General features: G+C 60.0%; 2 protein-coding genes across 14 annotated transcripts in view; one reads left to right on the top strand and one right to left on the bottom strand.

Annotated features, from left to right (window-relative positions):
* PDZD7 (PDZ domain containing 7) overlaps nt 1–1,462 on the top strand; it is a 24,625-nt gene extending 23,163 nt beyond the window's left edge. For both annotated transcript variants that reach the window (XM_063670160.1, XM_054436136.2), the window contains one exon: nt 301–1,462. In XM_063670160.1, the coding sequence (XP_063526230.1) occupies nt 301–672 (372 nt within the window). In that variant the 3' untranslated portion in view covers nt 673–1,462. The remainder of the gene's footprint in view (nt 1–300) is intronic.
* On the bottom strand, nt 1,313–12,119 carry LZTS2 (leucine zipper tumor suppressor 2). Of its 12 annotated transcripts, none has more exons than XM_054436144.2 (5): nt 11,936–12,119; nt 6,245–6,694; nt 5,025–5,684; nt 3,446–3,703; nt 1,313–2,674 (listed from the first exon to the last, which is right to left on the bottom strand). In XM_054436144.2, the coding sequence occupies exons 2-5, from the start codon at nt 6,650–6,652 to the stop codon at nt 1,991–1,993; spliced, it is 2,010 nt and encodes a 669-aa protein (XP_054292119.1). In that variant the 5' UTR covers nt 6,653–6,694; nt 11,936–12,119; the 3' UTR covers nt 1,313–1,990. The 12 variants fall into 12 exon arrangements, with proteins under 12 accessions (XP_054292119.1, XP_054292117.1, XP_054292118.1 ...); XM_054436142.2 differs by lacking the exon at nt 11,936–12,119 and adding an exon at nt 10,760–10,910; XM_054436143.2 differs by lacking the exon at nt 11,936–12,119 and adding an exon at nt 10,449–10,632.

Raw genomic sequence — 12,119 nt, 5'->3', positions numbered from 1 at the left:
CCAGGTTGTGGGAGGAGGCTTGGGGTGAGGGGGTTCAGGTGAGCAGGATGAGCAGGCCCAGGGAAAACTCTGTCCCCTCATGCTAGCCTGAGCCTGAGCCCCAAGGGACAAAGAGCCCTTGTCTGTGCCCCACCCTGCCCCCAACGACCACAGGCACAAAAGTCTCATTGTCCATCCCCTCCACCCAGACGGGGGAGGAGTGTCCTCATGGGTGGAGGTGAGAAGATGCTGCCTTCAGGTTGGGGGCTGATGCAGGGTGACATGAGGAGGGAGGGATGTGACTGTCTCACCCCATCCTAGGCTGGCTTTGAGCTTGTGGCAGTGGACGGAGAGAGTCTGGAGCAGGTGACCCACCAGCGTGCAGTAGACACCATCCGTCGGGCTTATCGAAACAAGGCCCGGGAGCCCATGGAGCTTGTGGTCAGGGTCCCCGGGCCCAGCCCACGGCCCTCACCCTCTGACTCATCAGCCCTTACTGATGGGGGCCTTCCTGCTGCCCACCAACCCCTTGATGCTGCTCCAGTTCCTGCCCACTGGCTTCCAGAACCTCCCACCAATCCCCAGACTCCTCCCACTGACGCCAGGCTCCTCCAGCCAACTCCCAGCCCAGCCCCCTCCCCAGCCCTCCAGACTCCTGATTCTAAGCTCGCACCCTCCCCACGCATCCCATGACCGTTCCCCTAACCTCAGATTCTCCCACTGACTCCAGCATCCTGTTATCCCCAGGACCTCTCCTACCAACTTCTTCAGGACTCTCCAGCTCCTGCCCACCCTGCCTCCTCCCAGTGCCACACTGGTGGCTCACATCTTTCCACTTTCTTCCCTCCTCAGCTGTCATTAAGGCTCCGCCTTAGTGTCCAAGGACAAGGTGCTAGTGGGCAGCCTGTGTCACCTGCACTCACTGTTCCCCCACCTCCCAAGCCAGGAAAGGGGGTGAGAAAGCCAAGGTCTGGAGCTTGGGATTGGTGGGCACTTTCTCACACGCTGCCCCTTATGAGTCGCCCAAGCCTCCAGGGACACAGACTCTCGGACAGGGCCCTGAAGGGGTCAATGCATCCATTCCTCAACCCCAAGCAGCATTCTGTGCAAGGAAAAGGATGAAAGGCTTTTCTAGTCCCTGAAATCCTGAGAGATCATTTAATGTTGGGGTCCACTAAGACCTCAGACATTCTACTGGATTTGTCCTTCCTCCATCACCTTTTCTCCCCAAGAGAGCTCTATGAGGGGGAGGAGAATAGCCAGCAAATGGGGGGGGGGGCGCGGGTGTGAGTCAAACAAGTTCCCGTACTCTTTATCCAGCACATTCACATTATTTTTAAACAAAAAAAATTTTTTTTTAATTTTTTCTTTGTGTTTGTACAAGAAATTTACAGTGTGAAAAATATACAAGTGAAAACGAGGCCATAAACCTGGGTGAAGGGAGAGGCTGCTTGGTCACAAACACAAATAAACAAGACATTTCTGAGTTCTTCCTTTGGTCTGACTTCAGCCCCCTCACTCCAGGAGGGAGGCTGCAGAGCTCAAACCTGGGAACCGAGCCCAGGCCCGGCCCTGTCCCCCAATGTGGGCAGGGTGGGGGCAGGCACATCCGGAGCAGTTGGTGCCATCTGGCTTTCTCTGGCTTTGGGGTCGGCGGGAATGTGGAGAGGAGGGAGCCCCTTCTTCTTCCCAGCTCCCCTGGCTGGAGTGGGCTGGAAGCGCCTGTGAACAGGGTTGGCAGTGGCACTGGCAGCAGTGGAGAATGAAGTGGGTAGTAACAGGAGCCTCTGGGTAACAGTGAACACGGGGACCTTTGAGTGGTCTGATCTTGCTCCTCCAAGTCATAGGGCCACCCCGAGTTCTTGGCAGAAACCCAGAGGCCTGGATCCTAGGAGACAAGTGGCTTTGGGGCCCTCAGCCTTTGGGGTCATCCGTGGACCCTAGGGCCTAAGTGGATCTGCAGCTGCTGCCCCTCTGGCAGAGCTCCCTACAGAGCTGGGTGCCAAGGGCCCTAGATCTCAGTAGCAGTGATCTCCTCCAGGCAGATGCAGGGCGCCTGCTCGGCCAGGCCCAGGTCAGCGAGCTCCCGGGCCTCCAGCTCCAGGCTGAGCTGCTGCAGCTCCTGCTCTAGCTGCCGGTTGCGCCGGTACATCTGGATGTAGTTGTGCTGCAGCTGCTTCTGGTAGCGGATCACCTGCTCCTTCTCTGCCTGCCAGGCCAGCCGCTCCCCCTGAAAGCTGTCCCGCTGCTCCTCACCTCGCCGCCGCTCCCGCTGCAGCTCCACCCGCAACCGCTCCACCTGGGCCCGCAAGCTGCCCCCAACCCCGGCTGCTGCCCGCTGCACTTTGGCCTCATCACTCTCTGCCAGGAGGAAGGGGTCAGCGGCGGCAGGTGGCACAGGGGGCTCCCGGAGTCCGGCCGCCTCAGCATCCAACTGCCCAGCTTTCTCCCGCAGCTGCTCAGCTTCCTGGCGGTGTCGCTGCAGCTCCTGGGAACAGGCTTCCAGCTCCAGCTCCCGAGCTCGGGCGGCCTCCTGTAGACCCCGCGCACGGCCCTCACTGACCCGCAGCGTAGCACGGGCCTCCCGCAGCGCCACCCGCAGGGCCACCAGCTCGCTGCCCTTCTGCACCAGCTCTGCCTGAGACTCCTTCAGCTGCTGCTTCAGCAGGGAGATCTCGCCCGATTTCTGGCACACCTGGGGGTGGGAGGCAGTGGGGAAGGATGGTGAGACAGGTTCTCCTGGGGGGACAGGCCTTGCGCATCATGCTGGGCATTTGGGAGAGAAGAGTCCATCTTTTTCCCCATTTTACAGATGGAGACACTAAGGCAAGTCTAGTGACATGTCCAAGGTCATACAGTTAAGATGTGGCTTAAGTGGAAAGCAGACCTAGATCTTTTTGCTTCAAAGCTGGTGTCTTCAAAGCATCACAAGACACTGTGGAAGTACCACCAAGCCCTGGGGACTGGGGACTGGTGACTGGGTCCTGGCAAGTGCTGCAGGAGTGGGGACAATGGAGGGCAGTGCCCAGGTGCCTGCTGGAGAGGTACTACAGTGACTTGGTTAAGAGCTCAGATATTGGAGCCAGACTGCCTGGGTTCAGATTTGGGGCTTCAGCCTTTCTGGGCCTCAGTTTACTCATCTCTAAAATGGGGAGACTAATGGTAGCCCCCTCAGTGTTGTTATAAGGATGAAATGATCTGTTCCATGTAACATGCTTAGAATAGTGCCTCCACACCACAAGCACCACATTCTTACTACTGGCTGGAAGCATGGCTACGTGCCACTAGACAAGGCCAACAAGGAGACCCCCCTCCCAGAAAGGGACAGAGGGGAACCTCATCTCACAGAGGTGAGGAAGGGGAGGACCTCTGGGGGTGGCAGGCTGAGGGAGGGTGGGGCTGGGCCCCTTTTTCCAGGGTTTCTCTCTGTGTGACCCTGCTCCCTGCCTCTCCTGGTCTGGCCCACCTCCCACTTGGTCTCCTCAAGCCTCGGCCCGAGCTCCCGCTGCTCCCGCTCCAAGGTGGCGCAGCGCCGCTCCAGCTGTTCGCGCTCCTGCAGCAGCTGTGCGAAGTCGTCCTGCAACTGCCGCTTCTCCTGCTGCAGCTGGAACACCTGCAGCTGCAGCAGCTGTTGGGCCCGCTGGGCCCGCTGTGCCTGGGCTGCACAGTCCTCTCGCAGGGCCTCACGCTCTCGCTGCCAGTGCCGCTGCCGCTCCTCGTATGCCTGCAGGCGAGAAGAGAGACCTGGCTCCTGGGCAGTTTTCCCAACTCCCCACTCAGTGTCTGCTCTGGCAGCCCACTTCCGAGGGCTCAGGAAGGGTGGATTCCATTAAACAACAATAGTAATTGCAACAACAATACTAACTGCTTTTATGATGATCATAGAAACAAACACAAGATCAAGCAGAGCAGGCTCGGTGGCTCACGCCTGTAATCCAAGCACTTTGGGAAGCCGAGGTGGGTGGATCACTTAAGCTCCGGAGTTCGAGACCAGCCTAGGCAACACAGCAAAACCCTGCCTCTCCAAAGAACAAAAATTAGCTTGGTGTGGTGGCGTGCGCCTGTAGTCTCAGCTACTTGGGAGGCTGGGGTGAGAGGACTGCTTGAGCCCAGGGGGTTGAGGCTACAGGGAGCTGAAATCGCACCACTGCTCTCTAGCCTGGGTGACAGAATGAGACCTTGTCTCAAAAAATAAAAAAAGCAAGCACTTGGCCGGGTGCAGTGGCTCACGCCTGTAATCCCAGCACTTTGGGAGGCCGAGGCGGGTGAATCACTTGAGGCCAAGGGTTCACGACCAGCTTGGCCAACATGATGGAAACCCCGTCTCTACTAAAAATAAATAAATAAAAACAAAACAAAAAAAAAGGCAAGCATCTACATAGCACTTCCTAGGTACCAGGCATTAGTCTAATCACTTTATACCTTTTGCCTTATTTAATCCTCATAATAATTCTATGAAGCTAGAAATATCCCTATTATAGATGAAGAAATAAATGCTGAGTAAAGTTAAGCAACTTGCTCAAGCCCAAAAACTAGTATCTGGCAGTAGGAGGTTTGAATCCATGCACTCTGACTCCTTTCCACCCCACAAGTTTTGTTTTTTGTTTTGAGATAGAGTCTTGCTCTGTCGCCCAGGCTGGAGTGCAATGGTGGAATGTCAGTCCACTGTAACCTCCTCCTCCTGGACTTAAGTGATCCACCCACCTCAGCCTCCCAAGTAACTGGGACTACAGGTAAATGCCACCACACTAAGCTAATTTATTTTTACTAGAAATGGGGTTTCCCCATGTTACCCAGGTTGGTCCCAAACTCCCGAGCTCAAGCAATCCGCCCACCTCGGCCTCCCAAAGTGCTGGGATTACAGATGTGAGCCACCACACCTGGCTACTCCACAAATTACACCAGACAACTGGTGGGGAGGGCAGGGGTGTCACAACTACAACTACCCAACCACCCTTCCCTGCCAAAATGGAAATGCTGCTTGCATTCCCAGGGCCTTGGGATGTCCTGCCATGCCCCTTCCCCATCATTGCCTCTGACCACACCTGGCACATGGTAGCCTCATTCTCGTCCAGACTGTCCCGCAGCTGCTGAAGCTCTGCCTCCCGGTCTCGGAGCTTTCCTTCCAGGACACAGTGCAGCAGGGCCTCGTCCGAAGGAGGTGGAGGCGGGGGTGGTGGTGAGCGCTCCCCACAGGAGCTGCTGTCAGGGGAGGCCCGGGTACCACTGCCCAAAAACCCCCCAGCCACACGGCCCCCCAGGGAGCCTGTGCTCTTGCTGGAGGAGGACCGGCCACTGTCTGAGTGGGAGGGCCCAGTAGGGACCCCTCGGGCTGGCCCAGGCAGTGCCCCTCGCCCAGAGCCATGGGAAGGCAGGTGCCCGCCTGGGGAGCTGGTGGTTGGCTCGGCACCTCCGGTGCTGTAGGTGGGCAGGCTGGACAGTGAGTTTCGGCCAGAGTCGGATAGCGTCCCTGATGGGCAGCCACTGGCCCAGCCACTAAATGCCAGGGGTTTGTCAGCAGCTGAAGAGGAGGAGGAAGAAGAGGAGGAGGAGGCAGGGCCCCCAAACAGCTGCGTCAGGCTGCCCTGGCTCCCAGACAGCCCGGTGGCCCGAGGACCCATGAAGCTAGGCAGGGACGGAGCCCCTCGAGGTTTGGGCAGCACTGGCTTGAAGGCTGTTGGGCGGATCAGGATCTTCTCCATGTTCTGAAATGAGGTGCCATGTGACACTGGAGATGAGCTGCCCAATCTTGCAGAGCCCTTATGACACTCCCTGCCCTCCCATCTGGGGTCCCCAATGCCCATATATTCATAACAATTGCGGCTACTGGTGGAGGTGGCCACCAGTGTCAGCTTTGTGTCAAGCAATTTGAAAGGTTTATCTCCATTATCTAAATATGATCACTATCCCCATATTACAGATGAGGAAATGGAAGCTCAGCAAGGTTAAAGGCCTTGTCCAAAGTCAAACGTATAACTGGTGCAGAATAACCAGAACGTAAGCAACTAGCACTTACTGCATACATGCTACATGCTAGGCACTATGCTATACATTATTTGACCTTCATCTCAGTTCTAGAAACTGAGGCTCAGGTGAAGTGACTTCCCTGAGGTCACACATCCAGAATGAGAGAGAGCTGGGATTAGGACCCAGGTCTGGTGAATTTGGAGCCCACACTCTTTCCTCTATATAAGCTTCTAAATTCCAGTTTCCCAAGGGAGGACTCCTGTTCTACCCAGGCCCACAAGGAAGAGCCGGTCCTCACCTTCTCCAGCTTTCCAGAGACAGGGATGAGCTTTGGTGGTGGGCCGCGGAGGTGGGCATTGTGTGCCCGCTGCTCTCGGGCATCCTCGACATCACTGCTTGGGCTGGGGGGTGACTCTGTCCGGAAGTCCTCATTGATGTAGGTGAAGCTGGTGACAGGGACAGCCTTCCTAGGGGGCACAGCTGGGCACAGCGGCTCCTGTGCCTCATAGCCACCCCGCAGCAGGCCATCCTGCTGGCGGAAGAAGGTGGGCCCAGGAGGGCCGTGGTGGCGGGAAGGAGCTGGCCCCCCGGGACAGGGCCGGCCTGAGATAAGGCTGCTCACACTACCCATGGCTGGAGCTTGTGGGGCAGTGGCAGCTTCAGGAGCAGGCTCCAGTGGCACTGGCAGAGTCTGCACAATGGCCATGGTGGCAGAGGCTCAGGCCTGGCCAGCGGCCTCGCAGGTGACCTGTAAGCAGGGCAGTGGTGTTAGAGTCCCTCCACCTTGAGACCCCTCCTGACCCACTAATCCTGACCAAACACCTCCTTGACATCAGTAACAAGCCCTGATCCCCACCAAGACTCCCCCTTCAAGCGCTGGAATGAACCTCAATTCCCCCTGGGCCCCAGACCACACTGCCCAATGCTGGTCTGAACAGGGCTGAGGAGTGAATTCACTCAGCAGAGATGCTGAGAGGCATGGGAGGCCTGGATGATTACCGCAGGGCCACCTGGCAGCAAAGACCCAGGCCCAAGCCCAATCCTGCAATCCCCACAGAGGCCAGGACTCAGGTGAGGGAGGGGCCCTTTCTACCAGCTTGAAGCACAGGTCCCTGGTCCTCTCAGTCAGGTGGCCTCATTACAGGGTAGTTTGGGCAGAGGTACCTCAGGGGTGCAATCAGCACCTCAGATGGTAATTAGGGAACAAAGAGCCAAGGCCAGGCAGTGCCCTGCCTCCCCCTGCTGGGCCTCAGTTTCTCTCAGACAGAGAGGTGGCTAAACTGCCTCTCTGTCGATCTGGCTAAATAAGAAACCCGCGGCTCTTAGGGAGTCCACAGGTGTCCTTTGGGGTCTCCTGCCTCCCAGAGGTGGATGCAGGCTCATACCAGTTTCCATGACAACTCCTAGCCTCTGCAAACCCAATTGGTGAGGCCTGAAGCAGCCTCCACAGGCTCTGCCCCACTGCCAACCTCTCTGAAACCCTACAGCTTCAGAAGGTCCCCAAACTAACCCTGAGCGGAGGAAGGTAGATGCCCCGCCTTCACCTCTGGAGGCTGCTCCAAAACCTCACTTTCACTGAGCCCAGGCAAGAGGGCTCCACCTCCCCAGGCCCTGCTCCTTCCTGGAAGCAGCTGCAAGCCTCCACCCGGAACCCCCTCCCTAGTCCCAGTCCCGAGGCCGCTGATGACCAGGACTTAGGCATCTGCTGAAGTCATCATGCAGAGCGGGGCCAAGAAGTGGACAGAGAATTGCACTGGGAGTAGGAGTGTGTGCATTTAGTTATTTGTTGTGTGACTACATGCACAGGAGCATGAAAATGAACACGTGTGTATGAAAATGTGTGTGAAAACATCACGTGAGTCTATGCATGTTTGATATATCAGTTCATTCACATACATATGAGTTCATGTGTGAATTCACATGTGTATATCTTACAAGAGTATGTGGGTCAGGGGTCATTAGAAAGCCTGTGAAAGTTATAAATGCGGATCTAACAAGTGAATTTGTGGTGTGTGGGAGAGACGGTGCCTGGACAGATTTGTCAGTAAGTTCGTGAGTTTATGTGTGAGCTCCTATGTTTGTGTGTGACTAGGAAGGTGAGTACACCAGAGTGTGCAGGGGAGCCTGTGAACGTGGGCACGCAGGTATGAGAGTGGTGGGAGCCTGGGTGGCTTGAGGGCCCGTTGGGGAGGGGAGCCTGTTTCCTTCTCTCTTTGGCCAGTGGGGAGAGGTGGGACATTATCTAACTCCTTTGCCTGATCTGTTCCCCTTCTTTCTCGCATGCGCTCCATTAAATCCACCGCCCTCCTTCCCACCCAAGTCAAAAGACACTGCGAACCAGGAAGAGGTGTCCACGCTGGGGCAGGAGCTGCGGGGAGCTGGGGGAGGGGCGCAGGGAGCGACCACAGGCCCCTCTGTAGGGCTGGGGCTCAGACCACCCCACACACCCCAGCCCCCAGCAGAGCAGATAGAGAACCCCCTCCCCTCCCCTCTCTGGGTCCACTCCAGGGTGTGGAGTGAACAGTGGGGAAGAGACTTCTTAGGGGGCCAAGGGGGCTGGCACCTCTGTTGCATTTCCCCACTTCAGCGAGCACGGAGAAAGTGAAAATTGAAGGAGACAGGCTCAGGGAAAGACAGGGACCCAAAAGAGACAAAGACTCGGAAAGGCCCGAGGGTCAGGCCGACAAGGGGACAGCCAGCGGGACCCAGTGAGCCAGGGCCCCCCAACCCCACGAAGCTGAGGGCCTGTAAGTCCAAAGTGCCACAGAGCCGGGCCCTGAGAGCCACACACCCAGGGAGCCAGGAGTCTGGAAAGCCAGGCCCAGCCAGGCCGGCTCCCGCTCTTGGAGCCCGAAAGAGAAGGAGGGGCAAATGGAGGCTCCATTTTGAGAAATGCGTTTGTGGCTGTGGGAGATGGGAACCCCTCATTCTCCCCAGCACTCCCTGAGCAATCACTCTGGCCCAGGAGCACCCCCCTTTTAGTGGGCTGAGGAGAGCAGAGGGCTGGAGCTGCTTCAGGGCCGGCGACGGATCTGAAGAGTTGGGGAAAGTCTCCCTCCCACCCAAACTCCAAGGACCAGTCAAGCGGGGTCAAGTCTGCGATCATGAGTTCCCATTCCGCGGCGGGAAGCCAGGAGCCCCTAACCCATTCTCCAGAGTCCAGTCCCCCTTCCAGAAAGTGGGGGCGACTGGGTAACGCCGTCTCCCCGCTGGATTCCACCGCGCATAAGTTGGGGGCTCCCCAGGCCGCCTCCCAGACCCGGCCCCCCCTCACCTCCGCCGCGCTGCTCCATGCTCAGCCCCAGGCCGCCCCCAGCGCTCCACAGGCGCGCCGCCCGGCCCCGGCTCCGGCCCCGGCCCCGGCCCGCGCGCCGCCACTCGGAGCTGCCCGGCCCAGCCCCGCCTCCGCCTCCGCGGCGCCCCCGGCCCTGGCCAGCCCCCGCCCGGTGCGAGTGGGAGGCGCCGCGCAGGGGAGGGTCCGAGGGGCGTCTCCGCCCCGGGGCGCGGACACGCGCAGGCACCCGCGTCACGCGAATCCGCCGGGGCGCACGTAGGGGCTGCTCGGCTGCAGTCGGGAGCCCTCCCTCCTACGCCCTGTGACTGCGTGTCTGGGGGCTCGGTTCGGCTCGACGCGGCGGCGGCGGCGGTGGTCACCCTCCACCCCAGCCGGGGCCCCGGGGCCAGCGGCAGCTGGTCATTGTTCCAGCACAAAGGGCCACGGGGCGGCGGCGGCCGCCCCTCCCCCTCCGCTTCTCCAGGCGAAGCTTCCCTGACACGCTCTCAGCCTCAGAGTCCCAAGCGAGAGGCCGATGGCCGGCCGTTCCCCACTCTCCGGTGCCGGGACCCCGCGCCCTAGCCCGAGTAGGAGGCCGAGGCTGGATCCGCGCCTGCCCCGCGGCGGGTTGGAGGCGGCAACCTGGGCTTCGCGGAGGCGACGCCACCTGGCGGCCGGCTCGGAGAACACACCCAGCCGCCCCCCACACGCGGGCCCTGCCCCACTCCCCGGCACGGTGCCCTTTTTCCCCGCGAACCCAGGCCTGCCTCTGGCGCGACCCCGTGCTCCCCAGCCTCCCCTCGGGATCACTTGCTAAGAGAGAGGTCATTCCTCGGAGAGGAGCGGCCCCTGGCTCCCCAACAATCACTGGGACGAACCGCTGCAAGCCTACAGCCCAAACCTACACCAGCAGACAACATTCCACTTCCTCAGGGTCGCAAGTATTCTCACTTTCTCGCACACAATACAGTCTCCCTAACACCCACACGACCTTTCCCACATGCAGCCTCACCACGCAGCCACAAGCAGTCTCAGCCGTCACGTGGGTCCGCGTTCCTTCTTTCCATAATCTTCCAGTCCAACTCACACACAGACACGGTGTCACAGGCCTGTAGGGCACAGGCTTCCACAACAATCCGCAGTCCTTCGCACCCAGTCACAGTCTCAAATGCACTTAGTCTCCTAACCATCTTTCACGCATTGACAGCCTCTATTCACAGTCACTCACACAGACAACTTCTTACACGCCGTGCTTCACAAATACTCTACCGCACAGCCTTTCCCCTAGGGGTCTCGGTGACCCGGTCAGGTCAGCTGATGCCTGCATCCCTGGGCAAAGACAGCCTTTCTCCCCTAACCACCCCCTCCCCCGCAGGGCCAAGGCCTGCCAGAGCTCGCCCGGGCCCCAGGAAGGAGCATCCCCCCCTTCCAGGCCACAGCCCTGGCCGGCCCTCAGCTCTATTTTTAGCTCCATGGACAGGATTGTTTTTCTTTCTTTTTCCCTGGAAAGGGAAACACAGCCCAGCCACCCTGACTCACCCCAGACCCTCAGCCTCACAAGAACAGACTGAGCCCCTCTCCCCAGCAGAGCCCCCTCCTCTGGCCTTGCCCTGATCCCTGCCTCCTGGGGCACCGAGAGCCTCCTCCTCTTTCTGGCAGCCTGCCCAGCTCAGGCGGCAGCTGGGCTCAGCGTGTGTGTAGGGGTAGGGGGTGGGGCGAGAAGGAGGCATCGGGCTACTGCCCACTCCCTCATTCCCTGGGGGGAGGGGCTCGTCCTCCTTTTTCTAGGGGGTAGGCCCACTCTGGTATTGAGGGAGCGTTTACACTCATGCATTTTCTGGGGGGAGGACACTCCGACTCCCGCAAGGAGTGGAGGTGAGGGTAGGAAGGGGACCAGCAGGCGCTCAGGCAGCTGCTCTCTGGGCTGGCGGTAACAGGCGGGGGCAGCTGTCCACTGCCATCAAGGGCCTGTCTCTGAAACCTTCAGGGATGCAGACATCAAGAATGTGCTGGAGAGAAGGACGTCCAGGAGCCCGAGTTAACCCCAGCCCTGCCCAGCAGCCAGGCACTCCTGCTCCGCCCCGGCTCCAGGGGGCGCTGTGCTGCGGTTCCCGGGAGAGGGCTTATCCCCGCTCCAGGCGGAGAATGGAACGCCGTCCGGCCTGGGACCAAGCAAACGCGCCCTGGACTAGGGTGGGGTTTCCGCCCCGTGGTGGGGTTGGGGGCACAGGCCACTGGTCTGCGGAGCTGTCACGTGCTTGGCGCCTGTTTACGTCTTGGTCTTCACCTGCGGGAGGCCAGGAAGCAGGAACCTCCGGGTGCGTCCCACCCGGCCCGCCCCCGTCGGCAGTCACGGGGCTGCCCCTTTCCCGCACCCAATATGCGACCGCAGAGTGCCCTGCCCGCTGTGGGTCCGCGCGGGCCGGCTGGCGCTGTCCCTGGGAGTGCAAGGGTGGCCAACTGGGCGCGTCCTTTCCGAGTGCATGTGTGTTCGCGTGTCCCAAGTGCGGGCGTGGGTCTGTGCACGCGTGTGTGGGGCCCGTCGGCGTGCGTTTTCGTGTCGCTTCCCTGTTCGGAGTCTTCGCGGGCGCCCCACCAAGTGCGGACCCCCCTCCTCACCCCAACCCCTAGCTTCCCTGGAAGCGGAAAGTTGGTTCAGGAGCGGGGATGTGAGGGAGGCGGGAGTTCCTGCACCTCCGCCACCCCACCACTCACCCAGCGCCACCTGCGCCTCGGCTCCAGCTCCGGCCCCGCTCCTGCTCCAGCGCGCCCACCTCCTCGCCGCGACAACGCCGGCTCCCTAGCCCGCTCCGAACTCTAGGTTTCGAACTCTGGGCTCCCGGCTCCCAGCTCCCGGCGCCCGCCTGGCCCGACCTGGTGGAGCGGGGCGGGGCGGGGC

The sequence above is a fragment of the Pongo pygmaeus genome, chromosome 8 (assembly GCF_028885625.2).
Source record: "Pongo pygmaeus isolate AG05252 chromosome 8, NHGRI_mPonPyg2-v2.0_pri, whole genome shotgun sequence".
Taxonomy (NCBI): Eukaryota; Metazoa; Chordata; class Mammalia; order Primates; family Hominidae; genus Pongo; species Pongo pygmaeus.
Note: the sequence above shows the minus strand (reverse complement) of the source record. Positions and strands in the feature narration are given on the sequence as shown.